General features: G+C 35.3%; 1 protein-coding gene across 1 annotated transcript; it reads left to right on the forward strand.

Annotated features, from left to right (window-relative positions):
- Nucleotides 1-6,960: 6,960 nt before the first annotated feature.
- LOC106059787 (histone-lysine N-methyltransferase EZH2-like) lies at nucleotides 6,961-23,510 on the forward strand. Its single transcript, XM_056013815.1, has 18 exons — nucleotides 6,961-7,042; nucleotides 8,544-8,766; nucleotides 9,541-9,666; nucleotides 9,907-10,023; nucleotides 11,278-11,473; nucleotides 11,893-12,028; nucleotides 12,978-13,147; nucleotides 14,474-14,565; nucleotides 15,316-15,496; nucleotides 15,831-15,979; nucleotides 16,204-16,298; nucleotides 16,990-17,156; nucleotides 17,903-18,016; nucleotides 18,779-18,840; nucleotides 19,676-19,771; nucleotides 20,176-20,257; nucleotides 21,051-21,216; nucleotides 22,188-23,510. The coding sequence occupies exons 2-18, from the start codon at nucleotides 8,566-8,568 to the stop codon at nucleotides 22,243-22,245; spliced, it is 2,208 nt and encodes a 735-aa protein (XP_055869790.1). The 5' UTR covers nucleotides 6,961-7,042; nucleotides 8,544-8,565; the 3' UTR covers nucleotides 22,246-23,510.
- Nucleotides 23,511-23,582: the final 72 nt, after the last annotated feature.

The raw sequence follows: 23,582 nt of genomic DNA on the forward strand, positions 1-23,582 counted from the left end.
CAAAAAAAAATTTTTGGCAAGTGTTTTTTTTTTAATATTTTCATTTGTTACATAATTTTCAATCCACTTTCACTTCAATTGTACTTTCTAGAATTTTTCTGTATTTCAGTAAAAAATCAAATATATTACAGCTTGTTGTTTAATCCTGTGCACTCCCAGGGGAGCATAGGGCCGCAACCACACCTCTCCACCGAACTCGTTTCTGAGCAGCTTTCTTCATCTGTTCCCATGTCATTCCAGTACCCTCAACTTCACTGATGACTGACCTCTTCCAGGTTTCCTTGGGTCTGCCCACTTTTCTCTTTCCTTTTGGGGTTTCAGTCAAGTGCCTGCCTTGCAACATTGATAGCTGGTTTACGCAGGGTGTGTCCTATCCAGCTCCATTTTCGTTTTGTGATGTACTTTCTCATTTCGCTTGCCACTTCGTTTATTCTGCCGCTATCATACAGGGTTCTGATGTTCCAGGTCCTTATCCTGGTTGAGGTCTTGGTCGTCAGAAGGTTTGTCGGTGTCCTAGCTTCCAGAGGGCTTTCACTAATACACGTCATATACTCTTCCACAGAGGAACCTTCCTGACCAAGTTCTAGTTGGTTTGGTGTGTTTCCAGTTTCTGTAGCAATAGTTTAGTGATGTGAGGTTGCTAGCCTTACGATCACCCCTCCTCCTTTACCCGGGCTTGGGACCGGCAAGACACCTCCCTATAAGGTGTACCCAGGCGGAGTTATATTACAGCTTATTTATGTTGTATTTTGTGATATTTTTTTTAACAAAATATCAAAAGTGGGCTCTTTAAATGCATTAGTTAAAAGCGAGATGAAAGCCTGGGCATTATATATAATCGGAACGATTTTGCCTTCACAGCAGTTCCCCCCCCCCTCCACGCAGCTGATGTGTCGAAAGGAACGGAAATATCCGATACAGTTTGGGGTCAGCAGCGCTACAGGTTCTGTCAGAATACAGCACAGTGTGCCACAATCTGCTTAAGGGTCACCTGCTCCTGATTTCTCCTCAGAGTTGTCTCCCTAAGCCTTTCACGTGTTTGGGTCTAGCTGCAAGGCAGCGGAGGTTTTATTCAGAGTTTTTCTTCTCCTTGAAGGGTAGCCTACCTAGGCTAACGAGCCCCTCCTTCCCGAAGCTTACTGGTTTAGGCGCCATTGCAGTTACTCGCCATCGCCCCTTCCCCTGTCAGTGGTAACAGTTTCGCCCGGCTCAATGTCTGAACCACACGTGAAGGCAAGGAGTTGGACTGGTTGTCAGAGGCTATTTGAGACGCATGTCATTGGAAGCATCTGATGGGTAATGATGCGCTTAAAACCATAACCACTTCCGGGCGTTAACAACTGTCGGTGCGTAGGTTATGGCATTCTAGCACCAATGTTTATTAAGTGCTCAATTTTTGAACGCACTTTCTTGGTTTTCTTGTTTGTAAGTTTGTGGAGTGGTTTTGTTATTATGCTGGTGTAACTTGTGTTTGAGATTCTTCTGTGTTCCCCTTTTTAGGGTGAGTATTTAAGGCATTACTGCATTTCGCAGCGTTTTGGGACTAGAACTTTCAATTTGTCTTTTCTTATGTCTCTGCAGGGAGTTAGTTCTGGGATTATCAAGATTACATTGGAGTTTATTATCGGCTGTGGGCCAGTGTTGAACGTACTATTGTGTGGCGTTGTGTGATAGCAAGGTGCAGAATTATTGTTAATTACTATAACCACAATATTCGAATATTTTAGACTCAATGTCATTACTCCATCAGTTGTCATTATTACTTATATTCATGTCATTAAACAGTTACATTGTTAACAGTGAGTCAATTATTTATTGTAAGCACGAAGGTGCCTGTTGAATGTAAGGGGCCCGGGCAAACGAGCTAAGAATTTAACACAAATCTGACAACAACCTTCCGGAACTTAATAATACCAAATACATTGGTTACTATCTCATTTTTAATCCTAATACATTGTTTTTGTTTGCAAATATTATATCTCCCACACCCAATAGCGGATCAAGTTAAAATTTTGCACAATTAGTACTTGTATACCACAAACAAGAATCAATAAAAACAAGGTTACAAAGAAAGTTTGTGTGGAAACACAAACTCAAAGTCGGTCCCCAAAGTGGTCCGCTCAGGCAGTTAGAAAGGAGAATTGCAATATTTTCAGAAAGAATATAAAAACTATGAACTACAAACTATCAACAACTAAAACCTTTTTTTCCGTCTCTGGAAAAAGAAGAGACGTGCTCGTGTGGAAAGTGTTACCGATGTAATTGTCAGTTTGACTAACGACTTGATACAAAAGGATATGGAAAATTAAGACGTGATTATGTTAATGCTCTGTTGCGTACACTACATTGGTTTCCTGTGAAATCAAGAATCGACTACAAGGTGGCCACATTTTCTCTATCAAGATATGCCCTTGTGCCTTAGTGAACTGATCACTCGGTATTTCCATCAGAAAGCCCTGCGCTCTGAGCACTCAACGCTTCTAGTGGTGCCAAGTTTCTCTCTCAAAAGTTTGCGGGCTTTTACATTGTATGGACTAAAGGTTTGGAGCTCGCTCCCCATTGATCTCAAACAAACAAGCTTCAGTACATTCAAAACTTTTTTGGATTAGTTTGTCATTTTAACTTGAGTTTTTATATTGGTTATGTTATTATAGCGCATTAAATCTACTTTGGACTTTCAAAAATTATCTATCTTATCTTGAAAGCGCTTTATAAATTATAAAAAATAAAATTTAGATTAGATAGATAGATTGATAGATTCATACGAGCTTGACACGGGCATTGACTCAAGTAGCTTGTTGGGAAAGGCGAAGAGCCAATCTCTCTTCTTTTTTATTGATTTTATTTTAAGTACAAGGAGCTGACGGTGTCAAACTAATGCTACTCTACTACTGTAGTACTTTTGCAACATCGATCTTATCTTATCTTATTATATATCTTACTTCAAAAAAGAAGATCAATACGTCCTGCGCGTCATGCATCTAGTCATGCATGTTAACCAATAACTTAAACTCTGCCAAGTCACTGGTTTTCTTGTCTGTCTCATGCAACCCATTCCATGCTCTAATAGCACTAGGGAAGAAGAAGAACTTGTAGAAATCGATGGCATTGTTAATAATTGCCTTTGTTTTTGTTCTTGCACATGCAATGATCTCAGCAGTATCCGAATCTTTCTTCAAACATCTTCCGTATCAAGCTATTAGTAAAAGAAGAAAAACATACGAAGTATTAAATTAGAATAATAAATATATTCCACTGCATTAAACAACAATTGAAAAAGCCGGACAAAGGACCCGAAAAAGGAGGACATGGCATTCTTTAGCCGGACGTCTGGTAACCATGTTCAAGGACCCCAGATCAATTTAACATTTTTCACGGACCCCCCTGAATGATACCGGAGATCCCTGGTTGTCCACATGGGAACCACTGAACTAGATCTGACTAGATGTATTATCTACTATATATTTACCAAATACCACTGACTGAATGATCACGAGATCTCATCAACTGTCATACGTATCCGCATGAAATTTCGTACACGTGTTTCTTTTACCTCAGTCAAATGATAAGTAGCAACTTAACAAGTAGTGCTTCCACTGTTAATGTAGTAGTAGATTAGCCAAGGTGTATCAGGAATTGATGACCAACCATGTACGTTCACGCCACTGAATTCTAGATAGCCACATTTTAGACTTTTAAAAATATATTTTATAATGAAATACATCTTCTAGTTCTGTTTTGTTTTTTATTACGTAGATGTAGATTTAGTCAGAATCCAGGGGTAGGGGTGCAAGTGCATCACGAAGTAGCCCCTGCGGCGCCCATGCATTATTGATTTAAGAGTTTTATAAATTAATGTTCAAGAAAATTTTGCGCATCGTCTTCTAAGTCTAAATCTAAAACCCTATCATTGGACTATTATAAAGTATAGTAACTTAACAAGTAGTGCTTCCACTGACGTACAGTTGTAAAGATATGCTATTATTGTAACTAGAATAGGCAAATCTGTAGTTCATGGCCGACCATGCACTATAAAGGGTGTCAAATATTCAATAGCATGTTAGTCGTGACGATTTGTTTTCATTTGCACATAGATTTAATTATTCTGAATGCCACAAGGTCGACTTCCACAAGACATTCTGTATGGTGATTTAACAGAAGGCGGGAGATCGGCTGATCGTCCACTGCTAAGGTATATGTATGCAAACGCGACATAAAGTTGGCACTGGATAGATTCATATGAAGAGCGAGCATTAAAGGAAATGTCCTGGATTGCAGATGCCATACACAACAGTTGTAGAAAGAAGGGTGAAAGTTCAAAGGATTGGCCTCTTTAGTCACACAAGAAGTTGCAAAAGGAAATAATCGTTTCGAGAAGTAATTAAAATGCCACAATTACTTTTTATAATATTTAGTTCAGATCTAGACTATTTTGTTTTTGCCTTGGAGGAGAAATCCTTGCCAAGTATCTTTCGATGTGATAAATGTTCCTGTTTCTTTGAACAAAAGTAAAGAGTGTAAATGTATTAACGTCTTTCGGTCGGTGTCAGCGCTCGATAAAATAGCAGGCGAAACACGTCCACCAGTTTACAAAAGAGGAGATACAAGAAAGTTCTTCACGTGCCAACGTCCAAGTCAAAACGTTGATTTGGATCAACGGAGCACTGGCAGCAGCAAGAAACCAAAAAAAAACCATCATGAATTAACTGCATTTGCTGGGTATTGTAGTGAAGAAATTGTAGATATCTCAGGCACTGAGCAGAAGTCTTTGAGTGTTTGGTTTGTTGATTGCGATTCTTTTCGACTTCATTGGTTTAGTTCCTGTGGTTTAGAGAGACGCACTGCATGTGAATAATGTCAATGTACAGTCTAGACATAGACAAACTACTCGGCCAAGGCTGCCCCATGATGGCTAGTATTCTTTTTCCGTAACTGTCCCTAGCGATAGCGTTGGTGCTAAATTTACCTCTTTTGTGTGAGACACAATCAGCTGAAAAAATACCAAATTTATTCGAGATTTAAGTCTCAACTTTGAGATCTTTGACTGTTTGGCGGATCTTAAAATAACGACTGCAAGTGAAACCAAAAACAAACTGCACTTGTGTAGTAAATGCCTCTCCTCTTGTTTCTGATTTGTCTTTTCATTGTCGTTAATTAGTCATCTGTTCTTGAACCAGTTTCCACGGCGTTGCAGTCTTTCCAACTTAACATAGTGGCCACTCAACAGCACATCCTTAATGAGATAATCAAAAAACCAACTTGACCATCCTGAGGAACACGTCAAAGATGTGTTCAATCGTTGATCGAACGTAGGAAAGCACGGTCCTCACGGATAAAGTTAACAATGTGTACAGTAAATACTTCTTATCGATTAGGTATGAGGGCCCGAATAGGAGGTAGTTCTTTTCTTTAATATTATAACAAGAAAGTTGAGGCAACGACTTTGAGCCATGGGTGGCTGCTTGTAACCCCCCCCCCTTGCAAAAAATCCTACGGGTGCTCATGAATATTAGAATTTTTTTTTTGGGGGGGGGGGGGATGGAAAGATTAGGTGGTTGATGGTTAGCTCTGAAGACTTCAGTGGAGCGACTATTTAAATTATATCCTGCTTTGAAATCATATTTCTTTTCAATCATAATCAAAAAAGCTTCTTTAAAAACCCGTGTGCTGAATTTTGGCTGCATTTTGTACACAACATTGCGTCATAATTCATGTTTATTGAGGGGCAGAATGTCAGAGCCCTTGAAGTATCTTCTGCTCCTCAAAGAAATACGCATTCGACTTAATATTTGGATGACTCGAGTTGGTTAGAAAAAGTGATATAGTGGCGAAAATTCTAAACGTTTACGAAAATTTTGCAGAGTATTTGGTATTTCAAAGAGTGAAGCTTCCTATTAGACTGGTTATAACCGTTATAAGCTTTCCGATGGATCGCGATGAAAAATGATCAACTTAGAAAAAGTTTCCGAAAGCCTGCTCAATTATTCAAATTAATATTGTGTGTAGGACTAAATTTTGTGTAAATTGTATGTGTGCATTGTTATGTGTTGTAATAAAGTCTAATTGGCTAAAGCAATGTTGTTCGAAATAATCTGAGCCTGTTCTTTTACGACCTATGTGTCCCGTTTTCACTTCCCAAATATCTGGTCACCTTAAAAAGGGTGAGATATGTCCCTAAACTATTTATAATAAATAAACCAACTTGATATTTCTTTTTATGTAGAGAACAAAATACAAAAATAAATGTTGAAAGGGGAACGGGACTATGGCATTCCATTTGGGTTCTCGGAAAATGCATTGTTCCCCCATTGGCCTGAAACTGATGGTAGGCCTATGAAAAAAATGTATGTGGTGACTAATACCGTATATTGCTTGCATTAAGATTAAGTAAGGACACGGTCGAAGTATAAATATAGATTGAATTGAGAAGCCGAAGAAAAGTCAGAGAGTGTACGAAGGATCGACCTTTAATTTGTTTTTGTCAGAGGGAGGGGGGGGGGAGCGGATAAGTGAAGTACTACTATAATTAACAGGTTCAAAAGATGAGTGTGTGTATGTGTTGGGGCGATTGTTAAAATGAGGTTCGTTTCTTAAAATTAAACAAAATTAAAAAAAAACAATAAATGATCGAAGTGTTGAAGAAAGAGCGGGATGTGATATTTCATTGTAAGAGATACACTATATAAACTATAATCCACGAGCTAAAAAAAAATATCTTTAAAATGTGGCCCGTTTATTAAAATTTTAAAAAAAAAAGAAAGAAAAGAAGGGGTGTTCCGGCCATAATAAACAATACAAGCTAGGAACAAATCAACGAGAGTGTGTACTGCTAGTAGGCCTTTATAATCTATAAAAATGTATTTAGATACCATATATACATGGTTTGTGTATAGATGATAAAAAAATATATAGATCAGTAATAAGTAGGCTTTCATTTTCAGACTGCTGATTACTGCTGCATAACTTTATTTCGAAATGAGTAATAATTGTCATTATCACTAGCTAGATTCTATCTAAATTAGCATCTTGTCGCGCTCAAAAGGTAGACTAGATCTAGACTCTAGATCTTATCTACATCTTCTAGTCTAGTATAGATCTGGATAAAATAAGATTCTTTGTAGACTTTTATATCTATATCACTCTCTACCATATGTCTCCCGGTCTATTGTTCGACTTAGACTTGTCGACAATACTTAGAATACTACATTCAATTCATTCATGATTCAAAATCACATTGACTAATTGAGTTGATTCATTGATTGAGTCTACACTTAACAACTTACTCTTACACGTACAGTCTACAGTACTTCTTAGAATGAGAATCTAGAATAATCTAGACTTACTCAAGACTGTAGATCTAGGTGATGATGGCACTAGATCTAGAGACAGTACTTTACAGTAGAGAAGAGTCAAGTCCAAGTCTAGTTACTCTTGACTCTTTAAAACTCTTAGTCTTAGTTCTAGAATTTACTATCACTATCACTCAGATTTACACTACAGTACTTAGAATGAGAATCTAGACTGTAGATCTAGAGACAGTACTTTACACTACAGTAGAGAAGACTCTAGTCTAGTCAAGACCAAGTCTAGTTACTCTTTAACTCTTAGTCTTAGTTCTAGAATTTACCATGATCACTCAGACTCAGACATCTCAGATTCAGTATTCAGATTATAATTATAGTATCTAGATTTAGAATCTACTATCTAATCTAGCTCTAGACTATATATTAGATAAAATGATAAAGATAATTAGTATGTAGAATGTAACTATATATCATATATATATATATATATTTAATATATCTATATTATAGAGTCTAGATTCCAGATCTAGAGTCTAATCTAGAGTTAGAGAGACAATAGACTCTATATTCTAGTCATTCTAAATCTAGTCCTAGTGACTAGCAAAAAGAATCTAGATCTATAATCTATTCTATAGATATAGATTCTATACTTATAGCATATCTACTAATCTAGTGTTTCTTAATCTGGGAAAAATGCTCCGTCTTTTTGGCACAAGACATGCTAAATGGCTCCATCCTCAGAGGGTTTATTAATATAGATCTGTGTTATAAAGCTACATTTCCAAACACCCCCTATTTCAATGTATTTATTGACCAGACAACCCATATTGTCTTTTGTCTCTTTTTTTTTTTTATTGGATATTGCACATACGTACTCCATTTTTCTATACTGTCTACACATTTATTTTGTTTTCTCAGAAGGATAAAATTCTACTTTGGGTCAAATTGACATGGTATAAAATGCAATAAAGGGGATTTTATTTTTTCACCCATGATGCAATAGCCATCAAAGCCCATACCTCACACTAGGCTTAGGTTGCTGTGTGTAGCCTGGATATGGATGGATGAATTGGATCGGATCAAATCAGTTTGGAATAGATCGGATCTGATCAGCATTTTATTTTTGCACACAAATTTAGAAATGTAAAAATACAGCAACATGGAAACATATAATCTGTTTATTTATTAAAATATCTATTAAATAAGATTATCTATACTTCTTTTAAAAAATTATTTTAGATACCCACATGTGCAAGACAAAATGACCACTTCTGAAGGTGCCTGCCACACTCGTAGTGGTGCCCAGCGTCTCTTGCAAGCATCAACAGCCACAGCACCTCCATCGCCTAGCAACAACAGTATTCCTGATTCTTTTGGATTTGTTGATTGGAAGAAACGAGTCAAAGCTGAATACACTCGATTGTGTTTTCTTAGGAAAGATAGACGAGCGGATGAAGTAAAGGTATAGTAACAGTTTGTTTTTGCGTTAATATGATGATAAACCAGCTTTATTTCCCCTTAAAGTCACTCATTTTACACAACAAAAACTCTACATTAGCTGTGCATAATTTAAAAATACAGAGTAATTCTTCTTTTCTATTTTCTTTAACTGTTTAATTTAAAATAGCTACACCTAAGAATAAGATGATGTAATGGTCATCTGTTTCTGTGGCCTACGGTTAATGAGGGTGTCAGGTGGCCAACTGCCTTTACTTTTCCCCAACTAATGTCAGGTACCCATTAGAGCTGGGTGGACTCAGAGGCGTCCAAAGATCACGAAATTAAAAATCCCAGTCTTCACCATGATAAATGTTATTTCTTAGATGAAACATTTTAAATTTTTATTCCGAATGAACTAATTTGGTAGTTAGTTTTAAACAATTTTCAATTAAGAGAATTTGTAGTGCAGATAAGAAAACTAATCATTTCTGATATGTTCATAATCTACCCTTTAGATTTTGTATAAGCCTATAATTCCACCAGATCTTTTGGCAGGTTTTGAGCTCCTCTTGCCTTCATCTAGTACTGTGGTATCCATGCTATTTCATTGTCTTACTTGGGGTAGGGTAACCTAGCTCTATTGTGTATACAAAGTGTTTTCTAATGGTCCATACAATCAATTTACCTTTTCTTCACTTCCAAGATATTTGATGCATTTATTGTTTTAGTCTGCTTCAGCATTGAAGTACTATCTTTTGCCTTTCTTTTTTGCTTCATTTTATTTATTTTTTTACAGAATGCATTTGCTGCAAATAGAGCTGAAATAGAGAGAGAGCGTGCATTGGAGGAAGAATGGCTGTCTAAACAGTTGATTCATCGTCTGATACTGCCGGAAACATTACCTGGAATGACTGCCAAGAAGGTAAATAGAATGTTAAGGTTGTTATCATTATTACAAATCACGTCTCTATAGAGTGTCCTTGATTTTTATAGTTTCATTGAAATGCTTTTTATTATACGTATATTAAAACTGTTCTAATATTTTATTGTAACAGTCATTTTAAACATAACATCTTGTATTAATTCATTTAAAGAAATTAATAAAGATGTTGCCCAACAATTTGAACTAGCTAATTTGTGATTTAATATTTCTAAATTTTAGTGTGAGGTCTTCAGTGGCATGGGATTTCCAACACAGTCAGGTCCGCTGAAAACAATGATGGCTGTGAAATCAATACCAACCATGTATAGCTGGGCTCCAGTGCAGCAGAATTTTATGGTATAATAAGATCTGATCTGGCTTTTATGGAAGTGCCACTTAACTCTTTAGCCCTTAAGCAGTTGTTAGGATCTCCCCATCACTAAGAGATGATATAACTATGACTAAATTCACTGAAAAAAAAACTGATAAAAATCATAAGAAGCATCTTTTTATACTAGAGAAAGATAGACCAAAGGTTTAGCATCATGCTTCAAGTCACAGAGATCAAAATCCATTTAAAATATTTAGTTGCATTCCAATCTCCTGTTAGACTAGATCTAACATTATCAATATTTGATATAGTATTATTTTTTTCTTTATTGTCACTACTATCGGCCTCAAGTGGGTCTTATCATTTGCCCCAATCCTTATTTCCTTATAAGTTCTACAGCTAAAACATTAATATTCCCATCATAATCATTCAATTATAGCCTAAATGTTAGCTAATTATGTTTTAATGTCATCTAAAAATCGGAGCTGTGTACAGATATATATAAGTGAGTTTGTTGATCTTTCTTGATGTGTCCTGTCAAGTGATTTAGAGGGCCTAATGTGATGTATCAGTCCATTAAAGAAGCAGCAGATTCTCTTTTAATGTAATTTATTTTATTAAAGTCTGTTATAAGTGTGATTGTAGTTGTCTTTACTTTCATTTTATCTTAAATCACTACATCTTGTATTCCTGAGCTGCTATTCACTGAGCAAGCTCATTATAACATCTTCTATTTATGAGTATAGCAAGATTATACATTTAAGTAATTAAAGTTTGTCTAGGACACATGGGATCAGGTTGTTTACTAGCTGCCTATAAAATGGCCAAACAGCAACACTTATTCCATCACTTGTTAGGTGGACATTTTAACTAAGTAGACTTAAAAGTACTTTAATCAGATTGCGCTATCTATGGGATCAAACATCATCTGTTTCTGTGGTTGAAGATTAATGAAGGTGTCATGAAGCCTGCACATTGTCTAACCGCCTTTACTGTCCCCCACCATGCCAGATGTCAGGTACCCATTACAGTTGGGTCGACTCAAGATGCATTCTTAAAATCCCCAAATTTTCTCAAACTTGAAACCCCTTGATTAGGAAACCAAAAACTTTACCATTCAGCCATCATAACCCCTAGATAGACTTTGGAATGTATTAAACCCAATTTAAAAGTTCTATTTTTTTGCACGCCAAATCCATTTATTTCTACCATTCTACCACTATATATTACCAATTACCATCATTTTATCTTTTATAAACAATTCAAGTTTTGATTAACAGGTTGAGGATGAGACAGTGCTACACAACATCCCTTACATGGGAGATGAGCTTCTTGATCAGGACACCTCTTTCATTGAGGAACTCTTGAAAAACTATGAGGGCCGTGTGCATGGGGAGCGTATCTCTGGCATAGGCGATGACCTATTTTTGGAGCTGGTGAACTCAGTGGCTCTGCAGTACAAGCTGGAGAATGGAGGTAAGGGATGTTTTGTTTTTTATAATAACTAAAAACTTAAATACTTGTTTTTTATAATAATTAAATACTTGTTGAATTTGTATGTACTCAGTTTTATAAAACGGAGAATTAAGAAAAGCATCATGCATCTTAAAGCTAGACTTTTGAAGGAGATTGTGCCTTAATTTATAGATCCAGATTTAACTGTAAATCCAAGAATTAATATTAATTGTAAATGTTTGAAGGAAATTTCCAATTAGACATGAAGTATCTTTGGTAAGCACTTTCTTTTCACACTTTACATTTCTTAAACATTGCTCATTACTATGGAATATTGCTGCTCTTGAGTGCTTCGAGCGCATTGAAAGTTTCGACTTCTTTAACCCCACAGATCTAAATTAGAATTGTATATCTTTTTTTCTTTTTCATTTCGTTTGCAGAAGAGAAATTCAAAAGAGAAATAAAAGATGGGAAAGAAGAACCGATGGATGTCTCAGAGATTCCAGTCCAAGTTTTTGAAGCTATTTGTGCTGCCTTCCCTGATCAAGGTGGGACTGTTGAGGAACTGAAGGACAAGTATGTAGCACAGTTAATGCTGATGGATAAAATAAAAACATTTCACCTAGATCAACTTATTCAAAATATTAGATATGAAACTTTTTTTTCTGCTTTGTAAATGATTAATTGTGCAAATATTCTTATCAGATCTATTTTCTCTTTTTATGAAATTATCTCCATAGCAATCACAAAAGAGCAGAGTATGTTGAAAATACATTGAAGGCTCCCAGAAGGTTCTGATTAATGTTCTGATTAATTATAGAACAGTTCAAAGTGTTTTTCTTACTTTCAGTAAAATAATAATATTTGTTGAAGTCATCACATTAAATATAACTATTTGTAAAAGGTGGATATATCTTTTTTTTTGAGAGCAAAAAAAACTTGTAAAAAAAAAATTAGAGTAATGGAGAGTGTCTTCAGTGAGAATATTTTTTCTAATTGTGTTACTTTGACTTGCTGTGAACTTCATTTAGCACTGGAACTTAACAAGTGGTCTAACTAGTTTTCTTATTAGAGCACAGACCATTTCTTTTTAATGGACCTTTTATGTTACATTGGCATTGTGGCTGAGTTGTAAAGCAATTGGCTTCCACACTGAGGGGTCCCTTGTTCAAATCTCAGTGAAGGCTGGATTTTGAACTTCAGGATATTTAGAACACTTCTGAGTCGACCCAACCTGACATTTTACTTGGCGAAAGTATAGGCGGTCTTTGTGTTGGCCAAATGAAACCCTCATTGACCGTGGGCCATAGAATCAGGTGACATTTTCATCATCCGCCCTATAAATTGCTAGGTCTGAGAGGACTCATTTTATTTGCTATACAATATGGGTATAACTTTTTACTTATCCTTATACCAATGTTCCTTGCTTACTGACATTCTTCTTCTTTTTTTTTGGTCTGATGACATGTTTTATAAAAGTATACAGCCAATATATTTATTTATCTATTCAATTTCTTCATTACAGATACAGAGAGCTGGTTGAGGCGCAGAAAGCCAATGCACAGGAAGCCCTCCCTGAGTGTACACCAAACATTGATGGTACAAAAGCTCAATCTGTGCCTCGAGAGCAGACCATGCACTCTTTCCACACTTTATTCTGCAGGCGTTGCTTCAAATATGATTGCTTCTTACACCGTGAGTCATTTTATATTCTGTCAAATTACAACTGATTTTTTTTACGGGGTCAAATTATACTGTTTTTTTTTTTTACAACATTAACTTAGGGGTGTGACTGCAATTCCACTATCTATAAACAAGACAAATGACATTTTCAATTTATTTTATAATACAAATAAATAGTCTTATGGCTTCATAGGAATGAGAAGGAAAGCATTAGCCATGGTCAGAACGATGATGTCATCCACATAACAGTTTTCCCCTCTCCATAATGTATCCAAAGGAACTGCAAGTGTCAATACAGTTTGGGATCAGCAGAATAGCAGGCCCTGCCAGGATGTAGCTCTGTGTACAGCAAACTGCCTAAGGGTCGCTAGCTCCTGGTTTTTCCCTAGGGTTAACTTCCAAAGCCATTCCCATAATTGGGTATAAGATGCCAGGCAGCAAAAGGTTTGAAATTCAGAGTTTTCCTTCTCCTAAGTGGGTAGCCATCTAATGCTAATTAACCTTTCTTGCTAGAAACTCACTGGTTTAGGCGCCAGTTACTCACCATTGCTCTTCTTCTGTTAGTGAAAACAGTTCTGACAGACTCAATATATCTGAGCTATACAGGAATGCTAGGTGTTGGACTGGTTGTAAGACGTTATTTGAGATGCTTGCCATTAGGAAGCATTTTATAGGTAGTGGAGTGCTTATATCCATTTCTCCACTTCTGACAATAACAACCTTGTGGAAGAAATAAAAAGCTAAATAGAAGTTTCAATGTTGTCTTTTGTAACTGTAGTATTAATTTGTGTAAGCAAATGGAAATATAGAGCTGAGTTTTTCTTCAAATATAGACAATGAGGTTGACAGAAAAAAACACTTGGTTGTTCTCTCATTTTGAAAATATGATATGTATTAAATGTATTTTCATTTTATGATAAAGAAAGTGCACTTAGTAGAAAAACATTTTATCCTAGACTTGTAAAAAAAATACAGATTTGTATAAACTGTATAAACTATCCCTTAGTCTGTTGGACCATTGGGGCACCACACAAGATCTGTTGACCATCTTTCTCTGTTCCTCTCTATCTTTAACCTTGGATAGAATTTCTTTCAATGACAGGCCCATCCCTTCTTTTATGTTGTCTTTCCATCACTTTCTCTTGTCTTTTTTTTTTCCTGGTACTGTTCCCTGAAGGAAGGTCTCTGCAAGCCCTGAGAACCTTGTGATATGGCCATAACATAAGTGTTGACTAGGGCAAGTTAAATCTTTTATACAGGTCAGCCGCAGGTCAATAATTTTACTTGTATTGAGTTGGTAGTTTGTTGATATTGTTCATTGTATTGCTTGTATTTCAGCCTACCATCCCACTCCAAGCATGTTGACCAGGAAAATGCCAGAAAAGAAAACTAAAATAGAACCTTGTGGTCCTGACTGTTACCTACATTCTGTGAGCACTGTTTCACTTTCATATTTTTGTAATATGTACTTGTGGTTTTCTGAGTCAGGGTTTAACATAACAGAGGTTTGATCATGGTTTTTCTGGGTTCACTACAGTATTGGAGAAGTGAAGGGGTTATGGGATGGAGGTGTTGGGGAGATACCACAAGTACTGCAAGATTGTCCAATGGAAACAAACAAAATAGGTAGTATTTTGTACAAATGGCTTCCAAACTAAAGGGTAACAGGTTTGAATCCTTGTGAAGACTGGGATTTTTAATTTCGGGACCTTATAGGTGTCTACCAGTGCACCTAGCTCTAATGGGTACCTGACATTAGTTGGGGAAAAGTAAAGACAGTTGGTTTTTATGCTGACAACATGACACTCTCGTTAACCGTCAATTTCAGAAACAGATGACCTTTACATCAACTGCCCCGTAGATTGCTATGTCATAGAGGGGAACTATTTTTCACAATGTCCCTTTTATAGAAGAGTTGTTTTTTTGTTTTTTTTCATCAATGTTTTAACAGTCCTGTGTGTTAGGCATAACTTAATCTACAATTACTTTTATATCCCAGCAAACATTAGTGCAATAAGGAATAGTCAAAGCACTCGTTTTAAATGATTACTTAATATTTATTTTGGCAAAAAAAAAGTTTAAAATTGTCTTAAAGTCTGTCACTAAAAATGTATAAAAATCTTTAAAGAAATGGTTTCACAAAGCACAAAGGTTATTATTTAAATGTTCATTTCTCTAAGATACGTTCAAAAGATTCCAAAGATGGGGACCACAAAGACTCAAAAGACAAAGATAATGGGAAGGAAGCTGTAGGAAGATCCTCACCACTACGTCTGGATGGAAATAGCAGAAAAAGAAAAGCCAATAATGGTGGAAGTGTTGCTAGCAGTGAGACTAGTGAAGAGAGTAACAATGCTGATGGTACCTAGTTATTTCATTGCATTTTGTATGTAATATCATGGACTAGGATTTTTTATAGCTGCATAGTTAGTTTAAAGATGAGATCAATTCATCACTTTGAACTTTTTATAGCTGCATAGATTGTTTTAAGATAAAATCAATTCATCACTTTGAATTTTTTTATAGGTATATGTATTGTTTTTAGATGAGATTAATTTATCACTTTAAAGTAAAGTTATATATTGTACCGTTTTATCAAAATTTATTTTGAAACTTTTCAATTAGCTCATTAATGTGAGTTTTTAAAAATTTCAGTTTAACTCTTGTTTTTTTTTTTTTATTATTTTTGTCACAGATTTGGATATCACATTTCCTCCACGTACATCTCCTACTGCAGAAGATTGGACTGGTGCTGAAGAGTCACTGCTCCGTGTCCTCACTGATGTGTTTCGTAGCAATTACTGTTCAATAGCCAGGCTGATAGGATCTAAATCTTGTCTGCAGGTTTGTGGTTAAAATAAGAACCTAGGACCATTGTGATGACAGTCCAGAGGGCATGCCTCATGATAAGGCAGCAATCCTAGTCTGCTCAGAAACCTATTTTAACTTACAGTAAACAAAATATGCATTTAACATTTTCTGTTTCAACTATTTGCATAGGTCTGTGTTATGTATAACGGTTTGCAGTGATTGATACTTGGGTTAAATTTTGTTTCTGTATGTTCTAGGTTTACCGATTTGCTGTGAAAGAAGAAGCTCATATACCAGACATAAATGAAGAAACAGCTCAGACCCCACCCAGGAAAAAGAAGAAGAAACAAAGGTTTTAATTTTGTTTTTCTTTTTTAAAAGTTTGTGTTCTTACTGCTGTATAGTATTTAGTATTAAAACCAAAAAATAGTAGAATGGCATTTGACTGTGACCTAAATGGTCTTGCAGACTGATTAAGGGCATTAGGGTAACTTGAATGAAATGTCGATATTGCTGACTAGTTTTTCTTGAAAAATTATCTATTAGTGCCTGAATTTGTGAAAAGGGGGGGGGGGGGGGGGGGGAGAGATGTTATGATACATGACATGTTGCTGGTTTTTGTTACTAATTTCAGAGTTCATATTCTGATATAAAAATTAATCTCCAGAGACAATTTCCTGATGTTAGTTTGTAAAATGTTCAAGGCAATTTCTTATTTTTAATTTGGTTTATATGTAAAGGCTATTCTAAATCTTTATGGTTGTATGAAAAATAGTTAGAAATAACCAGAACTGTATTCACCATATCAGTATTTGTCTATACTTGCTTACTTTCCAGGGTATAGTGACTCATTATATTTAGTTTTCATAACACTATGTCAATGCTGATCTCCTTAGCCTAGTTAAATTTTATTTTCTTTTAAAATTAGTGACAGTAAAAAGAGAGAGAATGAGAACAGTAATTAGATGAAAAAACAAACCTGTTTTAAGTGTGCATTTAAACTATTTACAAAATGTCTTATGCTTTGATTGTCTGTGGTCTAGGTTGTGGTCCATGCACTGTCGTAAAATCCAGCTGAAGAAAGATGGCTCCAGTAAAACAGTGTACAATTACCAGCCGTGTGACCACCCTGGCCAGCGATGTGATGAGACATGTCCTTGTATCATGGCCCAGAACTTCTGTGAAAAGTTTTGTCAATGTAGCTCTGACTGTAAGTCTATTTTCTGAAGTAGATTCATTTCCTATTTCATGGCAACATTTAGGGCTATCTAGCTTTTATATAACTTTTAAAGTCTGATTCAAGGCCCAACTGTGTTTATTATATGGTACTTTTGAGGAAAATAGTTGCTCAGCACAAAAATATTTTTTTTAAATTTTTATTTAGGTAAATGTTTATATAATGTACACCATACACATAATTTTACTTTTATTCAGTGACAAAAAAAATGTTTAAATGGTCTGCTAAAGTAAATAATGACAAGAAAGCAGCTTAGTAAAGCGCTTATAGTAAAAATGTTTGTAAAATGCTTTCCATGCTTTGGATATTCCTTCAGAGTTGAAGATAATTTACTTCCTAGTCCAAACCTCCGCAGGATGACGGGGGATGGGAGCGGGCAGGGTTTGAACCCGGGACTATCAGTATAAGTCCCAACAACAGTCCAGCGCACAAACCGCACAACCAGGCAGTCATAGTAAAGTACTCATAGTAAAGTACTCACTATTGGTATCTAATTAAAACTTGATTTTTTGCTTCAGTGTCAATAAAGTTCTCAGAATTTTAACTTTTGTATGAGTTTAATGTTTTTACTTAGTTTGAGAATTTTATAGATAATTTAATTTCTAGAATGGGCTATACTCTAGAAATGTTTCTCTTTCTTCTAGTTTTAACAAGTTGTATATTTCAACTGTGATTTTATGGGCCATTTAATCTGATGTGAAGCTTTAAATCTTATTCAGGTCAAAATAGATTCCCAGGCTGTCGCTGTAAAGCACAGTGTAACACCAAACTTTGTCCATGTTTCCTGGCTGTCCGAGAGTGTGACCCAGATCTTTGCCAGACTTGCGGAGCAGGTAAATAAATGGGTGTAGAGTATATGACTAGTGTGCACATGTTTAAAAGAGATTACTTTATTGAAGTTGAGTTCTTGAATTGATGAAAACAAAGTACTCTGTTCATGTATGTAGGAAAACATTAACTAATAGTTTTTATCTTCTGAATTATTTTTAGCAGCTTTTATACCTTCCCACTAACACATCCATCTATAATTTTGGGTGGAAGAGTAGAAAATTAAAACCTATGTCCATCTTTAAGCATCTGCAATGTTTTTAAGTTTATAGCTTTTCATTTAGTGTCCAGTTAAGTGTCACATGGCCTCCTAACAAAGTAATAAGTGACTCTAGTTTAATTTCTAATCAAAGAAAAGCTGTATTTTTACATTTAGGGATTGCCAATGCCAAGACAAAAATTTCTGATTGTTGTAAAAAATTAATAGTACTTTATCTGTAAACATTTATCATTATCATCAAACTCCATTGGAGTGAGGGCTTGAGAGTTTCAAATCCCCTATTGCAAAAACCCTGGACAGAAACCCTGCTGCTTTGCAAGTGCATATATGTCACCATACAGGTTGAGAATTTGTGTTTTCCCAGACCTGTTGAGACGAGATCAGCAAGTCTGGGGCAGTCAAAAAGAATGAGAGTTTAATCTGCCCATACTAGTCTGTAAACATTAAATCTGTGTGTCCAATTGTAAATATTAATTAATAGTATGCATGTGAAAATCATCAGTGAAGTTTATATGTTCCAAGACAGCTCATTCCTCTACCTCCTCAGATCAGTTTGACACACCTAAGATCTCTTGTAAGAATGTGAGTGTTCAAAGAGGGCAGAGAAAGGTAAGTAAATTAATACAGGTTAAACATTTGTTGGTCTAACCATAGAAATATTCATTCTAAAACAAATTGCATCAAATTATATCAGACTGCTTTAAAAACTGAAAAAGTGCACCTACCAACAGAAACTAATTATAAATTAGTTTGACTTAGTCAACCCTGATTGTTATAAAATTACTGAAATCTAATGTATATTTACTACACTAATTCCATATGGAGGAGGAACGTATTCCAAAAGCAGTCTTTTTTTGGTGAGCTGAAAGGCTGTCAACGTAACAGAGGTGCCCCACGGAAACACTTTAAAGACCATATTGGGCGCCAACTTGCTTTAACTGACATAGAGGAGAGCACCTGGTTGCATGCGGCTTCAGAACGAGACAGGTGAAGATCACTTACAAAGACCGTGGGATACACATTTGAGACCAAAAGAAAATTCGCTGCCAAGGACAGACGCAGACGGCAAAAAGAAAATCTAAATCTACCACCTGCGGACAATGGTTATGCTTGCCCCTGGGTGTGGCAAAATATGTAGGTCAAAGCTGGGGCTGCGTAGCCACTTGAAGTACTGCATGACTCATTAATCTTCCTGTTCAAAGACAAGCCTTATTATAATTCCAAATTTTAACTTTTTTGCCTACATTTACTATAGTTGGTGAAAAAATATCATTAGTTTAATAAAATGTAATTTGAAACACTAATCAATTCAGTTCAGTTAAAGCTTGCTTAGACATGACTTATGTTCATAATTAATTTAAGAAGCAACGTTTTCAACTTATGTCCTAGAATTCATTTATAACATCTAGACTGTGTTGTATTTTATCTCTCTTTTTGTTTTCAGCATCTCCTGCTGGCCCCATCAGATGTTGCTGGCTGGGGAATTTTCCTTAAGGAGCCGGCAGAGAAGAATGAGTTTATTTCAGAGTACTGTGGTGAGGTAAGTCGCAACTATTTTTTTTTTCTTTTTTAGACAAAATGGGGTATGGTAACGAAGTTTTAAAGTTCTCATTTTCAAATCAATGTTCTTGATTTTAAATCCTGGTAAGGGTTGAGATTTTTTATTTGGGACAAGGGAATCTCTTTTTTTTTTTACTGTACTAAAGGTTATCTGACATGTGTTTTGATAAATCAAAGGCAGTTAATAATTATCCTGCCCTCGTGATACCCTTGCCAGAGCCTGTAATGAGCTCTACCCATGTCCTTTACATCTGTCTTTAGGTCAGAAGTCTTTAAAGGAAACTGTAACATATGGTCAGCACTAAAGCTACTTTCATCCTATTGACTAATTTTAATGTCTTGATTGTTTTGCTTGAAATTGATCTGCCTGTTTTGTTTGAACAGATTATCAGTCAGGATGAAGCGGATAGACGAGGAAAAGTCTATGACAAATACATGTGCAGTTTTCTTTTTAACTTGAACTACGGTGAGTGCAGACAATTTTGTTATGTCTGAATGAAGATGTTCTTCTCATTCTTTTCTTGTATGAAAAATTTTATTTAAAAAAATTGAAAGACTTTAATAACCAACAGCATATCCATGTTGCACATCTATTCAACAATCAAAATTTAGGGTATGCTTTACATTATGTGGGAATTGAGGTGGCTGCATGGTAAAGGGCTGTGCTTTTTAACTATGGGGTCTCGAGTTAAAATATTGATAACTTAACAGAATAAATCCCACACACCTACCCCTTTTTGAAATGATGAATCATACCCTCTTTGAATGCCCCATAATAATTTGCTTTGGGCATATCCTATTACCACTACAGCCCAACATAACCAACACTCTATATTATATGGCAGTGCTGAACAGCTGCAGAAAAAAACTGCACCTATTTTTTCTTAGTGCAGACTCCAAGAGCGCCTAGAACTCAGCAGCTAAACAGCTGGCTGAGGAGAAATCTCAGTGAATCATGGGATTTTGAATTTCTGAATTTTTAGAATCCATCTAACGGGTACTTGACTTAAGTTGGGGAAAATATAAAGGCCATCGGTCATTGTGCTGAACATATGACATTTACATCATTGGCCCATGGATCACAAGATTGGAAAGTGATACTTAACTTTTTCTACATTATATAAGTGCTGTGTTAGTGAAAATATTTTTTTTTATTTGATTGTAAAAGTTGTTGTTTTTTTTTATTTACTACTGTACAGTTATATCACTTTGATTAATTATCTTTGCTAAACTGATTATTATATATTGTGGTGATTTAGACTTTGTTGTGGATGCTACTAGAAAAGGCAATAAGATTCGCTTTGCTAACCATTCCATCAACCCCAATTGCTATGCAAAAGTCATGATGGTGAATGGAGATCATCGGATCGGTATATTTGCAAAACGTCCAATACAAGCTGGGGAAGAACTCTTCTTTGACTACAGGCAAGTTGTTTTTTGTGGCTTTAAATCCCGTAGTTTTGTCCCTTTAAATATAATAGTATAGGATATGACTTGAATTAAGGTTGTCGTGACAGAAAAAAAATATATTTAATTTTTTTATTTCAAAATAATCTGAAAAATTGAGTACCTGGTATGAGTTGGGAAGAAAAAACGGTGGATAATTGTTCTAGCCATGTGAATAATTGCTTTGGTCACATGACAACCATGTTGCTTTTCACTGAAGCAGATATTTACAGCCCTTTCCCCAAGGACCATAAGTATCAAAGATAAAGATTTATAAATTATTTTTATTTTTGTCTTTTTTAAATATACCTAAGTTGGCCTTTTTTTTTTTTTTATACATCTTCAATCTTACTTTGTTTTCACCATATAAAAGTTGTTTTTTTTTAATTTGGCCTTCAAGAAATCATTTACAATTTATTGATCCCTCTATCATGTACCATTTCATGGGATGTATAGGAATCAAGTTACTTATCTTATTTTCATGGTACATATCTTATTTTCATGGTACATATAGGAATCAAGTCACTTATATTATTTAGCCTTACTTTCATGGGATGTGTTTGAAAACGTTTTACATGTTTCGGATGACCCAAACCTCCCACAGGACGATGGGGGATGGGAGCGGGCAGGATTTGAACCCTGGACCATCGATAAATCCTAACGACAGTCCAGTGCGCAAACTGCACAACCAGGCATCAAGTCACATACCTTATATATACCATACTTTCATGGGAATGTATTATTTCCAAAATGAAACTTGTTATCAAGCATTAACTTAACAAAACAGCTATGGCTTACATAGAAACCAATTGAAAAGGCACCGTTCCTTTTTTTTTCTAATCTTTAATAATTAAATAGTATATTTTGTAGTGAGCTTTAAATAATCAGGAGATATTTATTATTTGCAACAATAAATTTTACTATAAGCTTGCTGTATTTGATTCTACCAGGTATGGACCCACTGAACAGCTTAGGTTTGTTGGCATTGAGAGAGATGGAATGATTTAGGAAATTGGTCTGTATGTTTTCTCAAAACAAACTGTGAGCGAAAAAAAAAAGCAATGTCCTGTATAGCATAACAGCTTGGATTCTTGTATGACTTTTAAATTCTGCATTGTGTTTTTAATGCAAAGGTTCAATGTATAAGCACCTTTTATGAGGTATTAAATGCACTTGGTAGGTTGATTGTTACACATGATTTTGCATTTATATGTATTTATGCAAAGTTCTGTATTATAAATTTGTAATACAACTTTATTTTGCCTGTTGCAATTTTAGAAATAGATTTCTTGTATTAAGAGGAACAAATGTGTATTGTTGATATTAGTTAATGTAGTTATTCTTTCTTGTTCTGAAACAAGGTCATGTATATAGACTTTTGTTGGTTAGCTTTACTTGGTAAGCTTGTAACATGCTGTTTAGAAAAGGTTACCAAGTCATCATCTCACCAGTGATGTCATAAGACATTGGCAGCTGGTTCTCAACTACCATAGAGTGATGACATAACAAGGTAGTGGGGTCATTCTGTTACGACTGGGACAGTCAGAAGTGAGAGTAACGAGAAAAGAGGCATACTAGGGTTAAAAGTTGTTATAGCAATTGAAGCTAATAGTTTTTATACCTTTTGATCAAATACAGAGAACTTGCATGTGTTTGTACATACAAGAAATAGACGTGGGTGTCTGGTGTCTTGGCTGTTGAGCCTTAGCTCTTGAACTGTATGTTTTTGTGCTCAAATCTTGGCCTGAGTTGATAGATTACAGTAAAGGCAGCTTATCATTATAGTGGTCACTTGACACCTTCTTTAACTAAGTCTTCAAGGATAGCTTTACTTACTTTAAATTTGGGGATTTAAGAAATATGTCAGGATGTAAGGCATGAATCTATGATGTTTTGATTTCTTTTTGTTGGTGTATATCTTGCTTTGACTAATTACTTTAAGACATTGAAAAAAATTAGAATAAAACATTTGCACGAGGAGCCCAATCTTTTTTTTTTATGTAGCTCTTAACAAGACTTTTAATTCCAAAAGAATTATTGGCTGCTCATTGATACATGCTTTTAAAATAATGAATACATGATGATATATTGATTGAAGAAAAACAGTAGAGCTGAATGGGATGGGGAAAAAAGTGTTTTTTTTTTTTGTTGTTTTTTTTTGTATAGATCTTTTTGACATGCAATCTATATCAGTCTTCACTTGTTTTGTGAATATATATACTTTTATTTTGGTACTTTTTTTGCAACAATTTAATAAAGAAATGTAAAATGTATTTTTGTTTCACATAACTTTAAATTCTGTTTAAATTAGCTTTAAGTCTAATGCTACAAAACACTTTAATTGA

The sequence above is a fragment of the Biomphalaria glabrata genome, chromosome 16, assembly GCF_947242115.1.
Source record: "Biomphalaria glabrata chromosome 16, xgBioGlab47.1, whole genome shotgun sequence".
NCBI classification, from domain to species: Eukaryota; Metazoa; Mollusca; class Gastropoda; family Planorbidae; genus Biomphalaria; species Biomphalaria glabrata.

Coding starts and splice junctions, on each gene's coding strand:
- LOC106059787 (XM_056013815.1), top strand. CDS start 8,566: ATGACCACTTCTGAAGGTGCCTGCCACACTCGTAGTGGTGCCCAGCGT. Junction 15,980..16,203: donor GATCTAAATCTTGTCTGCAG/GTTTGTGGTTAA, acceptor TGTATGTTCTAG/GTTTACCGATTTGCTGTGAA. Junction 18,841..19,675: donor TTCAAAGAGGGCAGAGAAAG/GTAAGTAAATTA, acceptor TTTTGTTTTCAG/CATCTCCTGCTGGCCCCATC.